The sequence below is a fragment of the Eptatretus burgeri genome, chromosome 8, assembly GCF_056783735.1.
Source record: "Eptatretus burgeri isolate ZD-2024b chromosome 8, Ebu_testis_v1, whole genome shotgun sequence".
Classification (NCBI taxonomy): Eukaryota; Metazoa; Chordata; class Myxini; order Myxiniformes; family Myxinidae; genus Eptatretus; species Eptatretus burgeri.
Window position 1 is genome coordinate 3,733,990 of NC_140968.1, and position 15,000 is coordinate 3,748,989.

Genomic DNA, 15,000 nt, shown 5'->3' on the forward strand with positions numbered 1-15,000 from the left:
GCATTAAGCCGTCTGTCTTATCTGACTGCAAACACAATCACAGACATAGCAAGCATTTTATGTGATCACTGCTGCATTTAATCTTTCCATAGTCTTGGAATTCAATCATAAATTAACTCAATGGCCTCACTTTGAGTTAATTGTACCATTTCCGGCTTCCAAAGTTGGGCGTTGATAGGAAATGACAAACAAAACAAAGTGACCTTCTTCGAGGTTGGCAGCCTCATTTTCATGGAAAGTAAACTTGAGAGGTGTCATCAAATCAGACAATACCCGTTTGTACTTTTATCTTTTGATGCCTTTGCCTGGGCCAACAGGATAGTTCAGATGCTGTGCACTCTTAGAGTTGTCTTGTCTGGGTTCAATTCTCAGCCAGGCTGTAAACTTCCATCCTGGTGCTTTGCAGGCATCAATGAGTGTGCTGCCTTTTGGAGGGGATATTAAACCAGCAGTAGCTGCAAGTACCTGCCTTGTGGGTCATTAAAAATCCCATTGTATCTTTGGAATAAAAAGTAGGTCATTGTTTGATGCAATCCTGGACAAATTCTCAATTCCTTCCCTCATCTATCGAAGACATGGCATCAGTGGCATACCAGATCCCCAGAGTTGATGCAACCAACATAATTTTTTTTTTTTTTGGATGAATCTGTCAAACTTGCATTTGCTCACCAAATGACTTTCCTTGTTCTAAATTTGTGGTGGAGAGTGGGGGGCATGGGTTACTGTGGCACATACTGGGTGAGTGAAGATTCCTCTTCTTGCAGACCAAATCTCACCCTTTCTCCAGTTTCTTAAGAGCCATGATGAAACACCTCTACAAGGTTCATCAAAAGGTTAAAATGGAGGTTGAGGTACGTAGTGTATAGATATGTCGATCTAAAATGGCCACCATTGCACTCCAGACGAACGATAAGTTCATATAAGTCACATGAGCACACACCTATCCCCGGTCCCCTGGCGGAGCCCATTTAAGGCATCTTGTGCCCGTCCCCGCAGTGCCCGCAGTCGAGCCACACCCGGAAGTGGTCCCCCAAAGAGAGTTTCCCCTCCTTCTTCATCTTCCTTTCCCGAGACGATGCGCACCAATCCCGCAGGTAAAGGTACACCGCTCTCTGCTGCTCCCGCAACCTGTTCGATCTGTGCAGCATCCGCTTCACTCTGAAGAGCAAGGAGGGGAATCATCAAATGATGGTGTTAACTTATTGGTTAAGACTTTTTTGGGAGAAAGTTATGTCCCACAACATATTATCTGCTGTCTCTCTGTCGACCAGAGCAGGTGCAGTTAGACAATGTAAATGAGCAAGTTCTTCAGCATAAATTGTCTGACAAAATGTCTTAAATAAATAATTGAAAAATAAATAATTGTATTATAAAAAGACATGGACTGACTTTTTTCAAATAAGAAACCTACACCCGCTTAGTGTGTCGCACCATGCACACTGTTTTGGTGTTTAATTAACAACCCTCACGTGACTTGTGCAAATACATTGCACCACCTTGACGAGCTGGGTGAGAGACTTCCTGGTGGTTTGCCAGTGAGAGTAGCAGGAGTGTAATCCTCCCATCCCAATGTTCATTACCTCTGCCACCCAAGGTGAAGGAGGTTATGTTTTCACCCCCTTTTTGTTTGCCTGGTATTGGCTTTGCTGTTAGGGTGGCTGACTTGGAATCCTAGGGTCCTGAGTTCGAGCCTCGTTGGCTGCTGAATACCAGGTGGGGTTGACTCAGTCTGTCATCCTTCTGAGGTCGGCAAAATGAGTACCAGTGTATTGGTAATAGTGATACTACAGAAGCGGCAGAGCCGTGTCGCTAACCAATGATGCAACCAGCAGCCTGTTTGCTTGTGGGATATCTCAAAAAGTTGTTGACGGATTTGGACGAATCTTGGTGGACACGTTGGGTGTGTGACAAGGAAGGATTGATTCAATTTTGGTGAAGATCTGGATGTGATAATTTTTAAGTGATTCTTCACCATTGAGAGATGGAGGCAAAAACGAAATAGTATTGTATCGCATGATATTTCAAAAATGTATTAGGCCCGATATGTTCTCACGGATCAGGCATTACATGGTGGAGGTATGCGCTCCACCGAGTGCCTTTCTAGTTTATGTAAACATTGTCGAGGCTCGTATGAGAGCTAACACACAGAACATACAACAAGGGGAGCAGGAGACAAGAGCGGTAAGAGAGGGAAGGAAAAAAAACAAGTGTGGAACTAAGACATGAGATCATCTGCAGAAGGGAGAGGGATGGGGTGGGGTACACAGTGTAAACAAGATGGACACTGCAGGGACTTTCAGGAAGGAAAGCAAGAAATTTGAAGGAGGTGGGTTTGGGGTGGATTAGTGGGGGTAGAAAAGATCGTGGTTTTGAATGGGGGTAGATAAGAGATGGTGGTGAAGTACAAAACAGTGGAGAACAGAGATATTAGGAGATCTGTGGAAGGGTGAGGGATGGGGTGGGGAACACAGGGTATACAAGATGGACACCACAGGGACTTTTAGGAAAGAAAACAGGGAATTTGATGGAGGTGGGTTTGGGGTGGATTAACGGGGGTAGAAAAGATCATGGTTTTGGATGGGGGAAGATTAAAAAAACAAAAAAATCACAAACCGGTCAAGCACTTGGAACAAACAGGTCTTTCAATCCTGAGAAATCTCTCTCTCACACTCTATCTGGGTGGGGATTATGTCCAGACAGTGTTTGTCTCCGGACCTGTCCCGGCCATGTCTGGTTGTCTCTGGATGTGTCCAGGTGATATTTATCACTGAATGTGTCTGGGTGGTGTTTATGTCTAAACGGAAATTTGTCTCCGGACGTTTCCGGACGATGTTTATGTCCGGACAGGACTTTGTCTCTGGACGTGTCCAGGCAGTGTTTGTTTCTGGGCGATGTTTGTCTCCAGGCCGTATTTATTGTATGACCAGTAGAAAATGGACTACAGACATTTTTTTTGTTTCCATCTTCACTGTTATTCCATGCAGAATCATTTTGATGAGACGGTATGAATCGTAATTAACGCTCCACCACACATCTGCCTTCCCTTCCTCTCACATCACACTGTCTTTGCTTCTCCTTCCCTCCCCACTCTCCCTGCCTACTACTCGCTCCCACACCCCTCTCTTTCTCCCCCCACCCTCCTTTAGTATTCCCGTCGGTGAAGTGATGGGTGGTATTGTTGCGAATTTCGAAACCTATCACACACAACATACAGGTCCAATAGATCAGGTCAGGTCAGGTCAGGTATGGGAGCAAGTGCCAGAACAGCGCGTCACTGCGTCCACTTTCCACCGGTACTCCAGGGGCCTCCGTCTGGCCATCCCCCAGGCAGATGCCAGGCCCATCCCCATCTCCTTCAGATGCCAGTCAACCTGCTGCAACCATGAGGCACGTGGTCGGCCCATTGGCCTCCTCCACTCACGAGACTCCCTCGCCGAGAGAATCTGGTGAGCAGGATCAGCATCACGAAAACGAGCCACATGTCCATACAGCCGCAACTGACGCTCACGGACTATGCAGGTAACAAATCTCATCCGAGTCTCTCTCAGCAACTGCTCGTTGGACACAAAATCTGACCAGCGATAGCCAAGGATTCTCAGAAGAGATCTGGCAACCAAAGGAATTAAGTCTCCGTCTCAGATCCTTGGTCAGAGTCCAAGTCTCGCATCCATAGAGCAAGACTGGAAGCACCAAGGACCTGAAGACTCGGACTTTCGTCCTCCCGCACAGGTACCGGCAGCCCCACACCCCATGATCCAGTGAATCCATGACTCCCCAGGCCCGACCCAGACATCTATTGACCTCTGACTCACAGACAGCAGAGACATGAATATCACTGCCAAGGTAAGTGAATCTCTCCACGACCTCAACATGCTCACCACAAACAGACACAGACAGGACAGCAGCATCCAAGATGTCATTGAAAGCCTGGATCTTAGTTTTGACCCAAGAAACCCATAATCCCAGCGGCTCCGACTCCTCATTCAACACCTCGAGGGCCCCCAAAAGGATATCTAAAGTCTCCGCAAAGATGACTGCATCATCTGTGAAATCAAGGTCCGAGATCTTGACATTCCCAAACGATGCACCGCAGCTTGATCTCTCAGACTTCCTCCCTAGAATCCAGTCCATACACGTGCTGAAAAGTGTGGGGGCCAGTACACACCCCTGATTAACTCCAGTAAAAACTGGAAATAAGTCAGAGATGGTACCACCACATTTCACAGCACTCTCAGTACCAGAGTAGAGTTCAGACATCAGATCGATCAGTTTTAGTGGCACCCCACGAAGACCAAGAATCCTCCAGAGGGCATCCCGATTCACTGAATCGAACGCTTTACAGAGATCAACATAGGCTGCAAGCAGCCTCTGCCGAAACTCTCCTCTGTGTTCGGCGAGGACCCGAAGAGCAAGGATATGGTCAATCGTTGACCTCTTTGGTGTAAAGCCTGACTGCTCTGGATGCTGGTGCTCAAGCAGATGGTGGCGAACCCTATCAATAATTATCCGAGCAAAGACCTTGCCCGGCACTGAGAGCAGCGTCACCCCTCGGGAGTTGTTGCAGTCTTGGTGATCACCCTTCCCTTTCCAGAGAGGGATAACAAGGCCCATCTTCCAATCAGTTGGGATGATGCCTGTGTTCCAGGCAGAGCACAAAACTGCATGCAACGACACGAGTGCAGCATTTCCACCAGCCTTGAGAAGTTCAGCATGGATGCCACAGATCCCTGGAGCTTTGCCCTGTTTCAACTGGTTCACCGCAGCCCGTGTTTCCACAAGCGAAGGTGCACCACAGTTGATTGGAGGGTCAGCAACAGGGATTGTAACATCTTTGACGTCCAACTCGACAGCTGGTGGATCAGCCTGGTACAACCGTTCAAAGTAACCGGCCCAGCGGGCCTTCACTTCAGACTCCTCTGTCAACAGCCTACCACTCTCTGCTCGAACTGCAGTGCTCCGAGGGATGGGCTTGGATGAACGCAATGCGCGAATTCCCCTGTAAGCGGGACGAGAATCACCTGTCCACAGGTGATGCTCTACCCCCTCGCATATTCTTCGCACATGGGCCTCCTTGTCCACCCTCAGTGCACGTACAGTTTTACGCCTCAGCTCCCTGAACAGCTCAGCTCTGCCATTCAGCCTGCTGTGCGACTCTGGTCAATGGTATGCAGTGTCCCTTGAGAGACAAAATTCTTCTTTGCCCTGCGGTGAGTTCCAAGACATCGACCGGCAACATCAAGGACGGTGGTCTTGAAGGCACTCCACAACTCTTCAGGACCCCCAAAAGCACCCAGACCCCCCAAATGTCCACTCAGCCTGTTCGCAAACTCCTCAGCTACCCTCTCATCCTTGAGCTTGCTAACATCCAGCCTCGGCTGGGATGGTACCATTCTCCCGGATTTAAGGTGCAGCTTTGCAGTTGCTACAACAAGCCGGTGGTCAGTATTGAGGAACTGAGCACTCCGGTAGAACCTGCAGTTCTGGATCATCCTCCAGCGACCATCAACGAGCACATGGTCAATGTCCTTTGCCACACCGCCAGCATTGGAATATCAAATCCAGCAATGAGCTTGTGGGTGTTGAAACCATGAACCAGCCACCCTAAGTCCAAAGTCCAGCCACCCTATAGATCAGTTATATCGGTAAGTATGTGTTTTATAGATAGCTTCCTTTCCCTTGTCTAATGGGTAAATAAATGTTTGTGCGCTGTGAGTTACTTTTGATAGTTAGGATTTCCTTTTATTCGAAAGCACAACATGCAACGACAGCAACGGGTTACTACATTTCTGCAGAGAACGACAACCCTCTGCCCCGGGATTCTCCGCGCGTCGAGTGGGGGAGGGGTCGAGCCGCGCCGGAGTGCATAAAAGGGGAGTCAGTCAAACGGGACAGGAGTCTGTCTGGCTGGTCTTGATCGACGTCGTCGTCTTTGTGCTCCTCGCGATAAAGAGCCTGAGGAGCCGCAGGAGCTGCTCTGGAGCCTGGACAGAAGCTGGTCTTGGTCGTCGTCGTCGTCTTTGTCCTCCTCATCACGACCGAGTGCTCGAGCGACGCCAGTCCCCGCAAGAACTGCAAGGGTCGCTCGCCGTTGTCCGGGTTTGGCTCGCCTCTCACCGGACCAAGTCAGCTTGAAGACCACACGAGGTGGAGGTCCAAGACCACACAGGTCCAAGACAGATCCTGGTCTTCAACGCGACTGTCCAGCTGGAGGTCCGAATAAAGACCATTCGGTCCGATTATTTGGGTGTGTGTCCGTGGGCCCGTCTGCTAAGTAGTGAACTGTATAAGTGCTCTTGTTGTACATACCTTGCATACGTGCCTTTGTTAATATTCGGTTTAACTCTGCCCTTATGTGCTCCCCTCATTCCCCCATAGTAAATAAACATTCCCATTTGCTAAATGTTTCAGCTCGTTCATGTCCATTCCATCATTGGCTTCGCGTGCTGCCTGTTGGAAAATTAACCAGGCCGTTGCCATTCTAACGGGATATTTGGGACCGACGGATCTCGGCGATCAAACCGCTCGGATCGCACAAGGAACGAGTACGCTAAGCGGCTCGTTTCGTCCGGGAGCCGTTGAGGGTGAATTTCTCCGGTAGGTTGGACCACGTGGGTATTTAGGTAAATTGAAATTAGCAATCGACCCTACCCCACGTGGTCTGTCTATTGGCGAACTTCGGTCCAAAAAGGGACCCGTACTTTTCCGGAGTTTTCCGAAGAAGTACGATCTGAATTCCGGGCGATCGGTCGAGCCGACTCTGCAGCTCCATCTCGCGGTCGTGCTCGCGGCCGACGCCCGGCCCCGCAACAGTATTTGCTAGTTTTCAATAAACGACCTTAACATTTAGTGCTTCCTTCCATTTATTTCTCACACAACATACTCCACACAAAACAAGTCCTGCTGAGGGTCTGCAATCTCAGAATACTCTTTCTTGTTATGACTTGCATTGTAATGTTATGACTTGATCTCTTGCCTCGGTTCGAATCTCGACACAGCTATAAACTGTCATCCTGGTGTTCAGCGTGCATTCATGCAGGGCAATACATCAATGTGTGTACCATCCATTGAAAGACCGTTAAAGTGGAGGACTCGTCTGCCAGTCCTGGTTGTTGGTGGATGTCATGTTTTTTTGTGGAGTCAGTGAGTTATCACCTGCACCCTGGACAAATTCCAAATTCCTGCATCTAATCAGTGTCCAAGATTAGTTTGAGCCGACAAACATTTCTCGACAAATCGTGGTACACCTGGTCTTATCATTCGAGGCCCTTGCTGTATATGGAGTATGGGCCTGTAATTATGATAATTTAATAATAATTAAATCAGCTGTATTGGAAGTTCCATGTTGCTTTCTATGAAAGCTGTGTACCTCCGATGCTTTTCATCACCGCTCGATCAGAAACACAATTGGCATTGTGATGCGACAATGAAAACTATCTGTTGCAGTTGTTAAATACTCTCCAACTATAATAACTCAAAGTGATTCCAGAAAGCAAATATGTAAGCGTTATTCCATGAGCATTCCATTCATTTATCTATCACCAACCCTGAACAACTTACCTTTGGAAGTCTATATTTTTCACGAAATATTGTTCGCATCGTCGCTCTCTCAGCCTTGCGTTGTGCGAATACAGCATCACGTTCCATTCTGTGGCAACAAACGCACAGGTTACATCCTCCTGTGAATAGAAGGTGTTTTTTGAATTCCTGTATCTTTGTTAAAATTGATCAAATAACTTCTAACTTCCCAATCATATAACTTTGAAGATGACACAAAGGTTAGAGGGTGCTGCATAAGTAGGGATGCTGTAAATGGGTACATGAATATGGGCAAGATGGCATATGCTTGATGGGCCTATTGGCCTCCTCCGTTGAAGTTCCTTATAAATTCCTCATTGAACATAATTTCAGGATCTGAGATGAATCGATCATGAACCACACAAATGATTGCGAAAAAGCAAACATCGAAAATATGAAATAGTGAATGTAACGTATTACAGATATTGCTGAAAACCGAGAAGTTACATCACTTGTTATCTTCAATGCGGCTTTAAAGTGGGGGCTGCTCAGTCTGGACTGTAAGCCTACAAGCAAAGCATCCCAGCTGTCCCTAAAGTGTACAAGCATCCCAGCTGTCCAATCAGCTTTTCCGAGATTTGTGCACGACTTTTATAGAGTAGAAAATCAATTTGGAACGAGGTTGGGGAAAATGGAATGAGGTTGACTCGACTTTCTATGATCATGCTTCGATATAAATAAGGTTTGTGTGATTGCATGACGTTGAGTTTCAAGTCACTTTCATAATCAGAATGTTATATTTGATGACTGATTGATAAAGGATAAACTTGATATAGTGCTGTATTTGAGCAATCATAAAAGTTCAGGACTTGCGAAGAAATATGAAAAAAATATATAATGGCTTACAATATATATAGATAGATAGATAGATAGATATATATATATATATATATATATATATATATATATATATATATATATATATAGATATATATTGTTGCGAATTCGCGCCCGCCGGCATGCGAGCGGCCACGTAACTCGAATCGCGGCACGTCGCCCACTGGACGGACACTTCCGTCGTGACCCTCTCGGACTAACGCCGGGAACTAGTCACGGGTGGGCCTTTCGGCCTCACCACGATCGTGCCAACCGGCCCCCCGCGCGGGGTAGGGTTGTTCGCCAAATTCGATCTACCTAAGTACCCACACGGAGGGTAGACCGGGTGAACGCACCTCGCCGCAGGTCGACTCCGGACTCGGGCCACTTTAAGCGACCCGTTCCGTACTATCGGGATAACCGAGCGGTGTTATATCGTCGACCTCGACGGTTCCGATTAATTATCGGGCGTATTTAGCCCACTACCAACCCTTTACGTGAAGTAAGATGGAGATTCAATTAAAGAAAAGACGAAGCGAAACGGGAAAAACAGTTCAACATGAGGCACATTTATTCCGCGGCAAACGGAAAGCACACATATACAATTACAACAATTATGCACCAAAAGCAAATGTAACAAAAGGAACACAACAATTATGCACCAAAAGCAATTGCAACAAAAGAAACACAATGCAGATCTACTACCGCCTACACGAGCACACGGCAACACTTACACAGTTTTACTTTAAAGACGGCGCCGACAACACATATACTCAAAAGCAAAAGAAAAAGGCCACCCTCTACGACAAGGGGACAGACGGGGCTGTGGGCCGAGACCGCGTGGAGCCTACCCGTCTTGTGATGAGCCGCAAATGCCGCGGCGGTGCCCCCACTCCGCGCTCCTCCGCGGGTTTCGTTGGCACTGCTTGGAATGGGGTGGGAACGGGGCCCCCTTTTCGCACTGTCTCAGCGCCGGGGGAAACAGGGGGGGTTGTTGATGCTCTGGGGAAAGAGGATAGGTGGCTTGCTTGGGTCCCGCGCCGAGCGACTCCACTGCGACCTCGACCGCGTTCCCGGCCTCCCCTCTCTGCAGCTCCCCGACAGACTCCGAACCCCGACAGAGCGACTCTCCTCCAGACCCGTCTTGACTGCTGCTGCCACACTTCGCCGCCGCCACACCTCTCCAACTCGCCCGAGCCCGAAACAGAAACTGACTGAATTCGCCCCACGCTCGGCGCTTTATAGTGCGGCAGGAGAAGCCATATGCAAATTTCCGGATCAGGATGAGCTCGGGGGCGGAGCCACGCTCGCCCATTGGACAGAGGAAAAGTGGGCGTGAACCTCCCCTGATCATCGAATTTGCATATATCGATTCTACTCCGACGCGCCTGGAGGCGGGGCCAAATCGCCCCGCGCTTAATGATTGGAGGGATCGGAAGTGGGCGTGTATCATTCCTGATCCGACCTTTCCTCGGAAAGGCCGCTTTTTGCACCCGCGGCTCATCGCGCGTCCCGCACGAGGCCAGGACAGCCTGACGCTCGGTGCCCACAAGCGGTGCGGGAATGGCGGCAGAAGGAGGAGAGGTGAAGGTGGTGGAGGGTTTATTGTGGCGGTGATGGCCATGGTGACGCTTGGAATGGCGGTGATGCGATGTTTACGGGAGCGAGCCGTGACGGTAAAGGTCGTGGCTGTTGGCGTTGTTGTTGTTGTGAAGCGGAGTTGCGGTCGGTGGTTGTTGTGTGATGGCGGTTGAGACGTGGTTGGTTCAAAATAAAGATAGAACAGAAAAACGGCTATCTTAAAGGGTCGCAGCCCGAATGAATCACATTTATTCCCTCTAAACAACGGGTTTGGGGCTAACTACACATGTACTTACAGAGATATCTCACCTACGGGACCTGAATGGTGGTTTGCGAATTTCCTCAACCACAACACTACCCCCTCCCCTTTTTACAGACTCGTCCCGAGTCGTCAAATTTTCGTGTGCCATCATGTGTAGTTCTCCCCTAGTACGTTTTACCTACGGATCCCTGAGTGCGACATTCATGGTATTCTTGTCCCCAAAATAAATAACCTGAGGGCTGAGTAACTAACTAAACAAACCCACTCACACGGACGACTTAAATAAAATTGCCGGCGCTAAGACAGACATGCCGGGGGCGTACTCATATTTACAGTACATCTTAACCTTAACTTACAAATTTTACACTAAACCATGGCCCAGGATCAATGGACTCTGCAAAAAGAAAGCAGTTAGCAGGGAGCCAGGCTGCTCACATGCAGTCTCTGGCTCAAACAATGCAGGTGACAGGGAACGTGGCCGGCTGCTCACACGCAGTCCAAGGCCTTCCCTTTTGAAATAAACCCAGTGAACCACAACGGTGCATGGGCTGCACAAACGCAGTCTCGTGGTGCGGCTGCCCACAATGCAGTCCCTGCAGAACACTGAACGGGCACTGACGCAAGCAACAAAACGGTGCACGGGCTGCACAAACGCAGTCTCCGTGCCAGCTCAAGTGGCACACGCAATGAGCACAACTGATGGATGGATGGATGGATGAATGGATGAATGGATGGATGCAAACACGGTGCACGGGCCACCACAGGCAAGCACAGCTGGCGGACGATCCGACCGGCACAGGCCTTGCAGAAAACAGCTGCAGACGATCCAGCCGGTACAGGCCTTGCAGCAAAACAACAGCTGCCGATGAAGTGGGCCGGCCTTTGCCTTGCAGTGAAGGTTGGTGGAGGGAGTGCGGTGGTGCTGGCCACTCAGAAGGCGGGCTCGGACCTGCCTACTGTCTCCCTCCCACCTATCGCCTTTGCCTGTCACTGTCTATACCCACCCCTTAATTTGTCAAGCCCAATTTAGCCCCAACTTTTTTTTTTTGTTTTATTTCCTTCTTTACTTCCCCACTATAAATCGTCCCCTAACCCCCTTTACTGTCCTTGTTCGGCTAACCTATCCTGTCACCTAGCCTACTCCCAACCCCTACGTTCCCTTCCCGGAGGGGAATAAGGGAGAGCTAGCGTCCTGTGTCGAGGCCCAACGAAGCCTCAGAATGGCCTCCCCAGAGTTCAGTGATCTTAACACAAAGTGGGTCCAGCGGCCCACAACAAGAGCGAAGGGATGGATGGTGCGGAGGGGTACACTTCCTAATCTACCCTAACCATTTAACTTTTCAACTACCCCGGGGCTTTCAACAAGCGCCTCGCACTTAAACTATTGGTTCTATAAACCCAGATTCCCGTCGCCTGTGTTGGTGACCTTACAATTTCGGGCCTCGCCCCCCCCCCCCAATTTTCTTTCCGTGCCCTCACACGGTTTCATGTCTGGGACGCGTGGCTCCCCTTGGCAGGCACGACCCTCTGCCGATTCTCCAGCTATGGCACCCCCGGGAACTACACTGCCTCCGAGTCTACCAGCTCCCTAAACACCGGGGAGTGCCCCCCATGGCACCTCCCCTGAAACGCACACGTGGCAGGCTGGCTTCCCGGGCCCCTTTCCGAGGGTCACCCATGCCCACAACACTGCCCACGCGGCTAATGGCGCCCCGGGCCCCCGCACCAAGCGGGCGCACCCGTGCCCACTACGCTATCCCGGCCCCCAATGGGCCCTTGGCCTACTACGGCCGACTAGCCTGGTGCCCGGGGTACCCACTCAGCGATACTCACCTTTCGCAGCCACGCTCCCAGCCCGTCAACAGGGCTCCTGCACCCCTCCAAATGGGTATCGAGCCTACTTTCCCACCAACAACAAAACGACCTCCATTTTGTAAATTTGACTAACCCCCTAACTCACTCTACACTGACCCCGGGGTCCCTTGGGCGGGAGTCACTCCTCCCCCCAATCACTCATCGCACCATGCATTCCCCATTCGCTCCACTCACACAAACCCGCTGGCCTCACTCACTCAACATGTACTCACCTCACAACTCACCAACTCTTCAACACACACACCACTGAACTCAGCCATCCTGCTAACTACATCCCCTAACTAACTCGTGCTCCCACTTCGTCCCTTACACTACAGCACGTTCCTTTTAACACTACGTAGCTAAACTACGTCCCCTCTACACATTCACAGTCTGTCACTGTCTTCGAAATCAAAAAAAAAATCCATTCCCCAACCTAAATCTGGCTACTATCCCTCTAACTAATCCATTCCACGGACTCCATGAGGACTTACCCCTGCCCCTTGAAGTCGGTCTAACTAAGCTAACCCTTCCCCCTAACTAGTGTCATCCTGTGCCCAGTTCAGGGGGTCTTCCACCCCTTGCCCAGGGAAATCCTGTTCACCCGAAAGCGAGGCTTGCTTTTTTTTTTTTTCATCGCGCAGCACCAGCACGGAAACTCACAACCTGCGCACCAGCGCGGCAATTCACAGCCGCGCACCTTTGGCGTGACGTCATGGCAGCTGTTCGCGTCCCTCGTCCCTCTTGGACGGTACCATCCGGCAGGGATTCACCCTCCTGCCGGATTCCAACCACACACACACACACACACACGCAGCCATGACGTCACCCGGCGCATAAAAAAAAAGCACAAGCCTCACGTCTCGAGGGGTTCCCCACACGAACACATGTGCTCTGCCCGTTGGAGCTGAACACACACGCCCACGTGGAGAACCCGTCCGGTCCAAATTCGTAATCCTGCCTAAACTTTGTCCGTCGCGGGATCGGCAACATTCACCTCGCTCGTTTTCGGACCGGGCTTCACTCGCGCAAGCGAGCACGTGGGGGCCTCGTGCGTTGCACAGCACGGACCTCGCGCTCGCTGCTGGGTGAACCCGGCGCGGTTTCCAATCCAACTGCAGCCGCCACTCGGCTTTTGTCCCTCACATGTCGCCGTCGTCGCCATTCGACCCACGCACCCCTGCGTGTCACGACGCTCACACTCCCCTCCATCACATTCACACCGGGAGACGCGGCTGCATGCTCACGCATGCCGACCGACATCTCCCTCACCCACAGCGACCTGACACGCGCTGTCGCCCTTGCACTCGGCCCTTCACTCACGCATGCCACCTCCCTCGCACACGTGGCTCCACTCACTCGCGGCCTTCCACTCACTCGTGCCTTTTCCCTCACACAAACCATACCACTCACACACGCGGGGGCACTCACCCGCGGTGCCTCACTCATACTGGCCGTTTCACTCACACACACGGCGACACTCACACGCGGTGCCTCATCCATACACAGCGTGCTGGTGAGCACGCCCTTCAGCACACTTGCCACCACACCACTCACACACGGGGTCGCTTCCACACCTTGCACCACACACACAGGGACAACCACATTGGGGATTCGTGTCCCCACAAGGGTCTCCGGGGCCTCTATACCCCCCAAGCTCTCCGTGCACCTGTCCACAGCACCCGTCCCCTCAACCTCGCAAAGCACGACCGAACCCACCTGGTCGTGACTCGCCTCAAGGGGGCATACTCCCTCCCCTCGTTCCTGGAGGAGGCTATCCCGCTGCTCACACTGGGTCTCCACCCAGTCTGCCAGCTCCCCCTCATGGTTCTCCACGACCTCCGTGTGTGTGTGTGTACGTCTCTAACCTTGTCATTATCATGCAGTCTCTCCTCTATTTTTTCTGTCTCCCGTGTCTCTATACATTTTCTCTCCTTGTTCCTTATTTCTGTCTCTTCCTGGTTCCTTTTTCCTTCCCATCTGAGTCGTTCTTTCTCTCTGAGCCCCATTAGCTGTTCGTTCTCCCTCCGGAGCTCCTCAATCTCCGTTGACTCCAATCTTGCTCTCCGTTTTAGTTGTTCAATTTCACACTCATATAGTTGTTGTTTTCTCTCCCACTGTTCCTCCTGCTCTTTGTTTTCCAATCTCATTGTTCCTTTCAATTGGCTCATTTCCTTCCTGTGTTTCATTCGCTGTTCTCTCACTACTCTTCCTCGTTTCCTCTTCTGTCCTTCCTTCTCCAGTTTCATGGTTTGCTTCATTTGGTTAATCTCCTTTTTGTGTTTCATTTGCTGCTGTCTCATTACTCTTCCTCGTTTCCTCTCCTGTCCTTCCTTCTCCAGTTTCATGGTTTTCTTCATTTGGTTCATCTCCATTTTGTTTCATTCGCTGCTGTCTCATTACTCTTCCTTGTTTCCTCTCCTGTCTTTCCTTATCCAGTTTCATGGTTTTCTTCATTTGGTTCATCTCCATTTTGTGTTTCATTCGCTGTTCTTTGTCTATCTCCTCGTACTCTAGCCTCAGCTTTTCTTTCAATTGGTCAACCTCAGATTCATGTTCTTTTTGTTTTCTATTCCATTGTTCCTCTCGTTCTTCCCTCTCCAATCTCCTTGTGTCCTTCAATCTCCTGATTTCTCCTTCCTGCTTCATTCCTTGCTCCTTCCAACTTCTCCTCGTATCCCAACCTATTTTTTTCCTTTTGTCGTTCAGTTTCAAATTCATACTCTTTCAGTTTTTTATTCCACTGTCTCTCTTGTTCCTCGTTCTGCAATCTCATTGTTTCCTTTAATTGACGGATTTCTTTCTCCTGTCTCATTCCTTGTTCTTTGTATTTCCTATTCGACTGTCTTCCATGTTCCTCATTCTGCAATCTCGTTATTTCTTTCAGTTGGCTGACTTCCTTCTCCTGTCTT

The 15,000-nt window shown here is 50.0% G+C and overlaps 1 protein-coding gene across 1 annotated transcript in view; it reads right to left on the minus strand.

The window, feature by feature from the left end:
* The window catches only part of LOC147020947 (complexin-3-like), a 92,830-nt gene that overhangs the window by 1,194 nt on the left and 76,636 nt on the right, over positions 1 to 15,000 (minus strand). The window contains exons 2-3 of the mRNA XM_085890667.1: positions 7,558 to 7,645; positions 1 to 1,158 (exon numbers count right to left, since the gene is read on the minus strand). The exon at positions 1 to 1,158 is cut by the window's left edge and continues 1,194 nt beyond it. Coding sequence (XP_085746793.1) covers positions 925 to 1,158; positions 7,558 to 7,645 — 322 coding nt within the window. The 3' untranslated portion in view covers positions 1 to 924. The remainder of the gene's footprint in view (positions 1,159 to 7,557; positions 7,646 to 15,000) is intronic.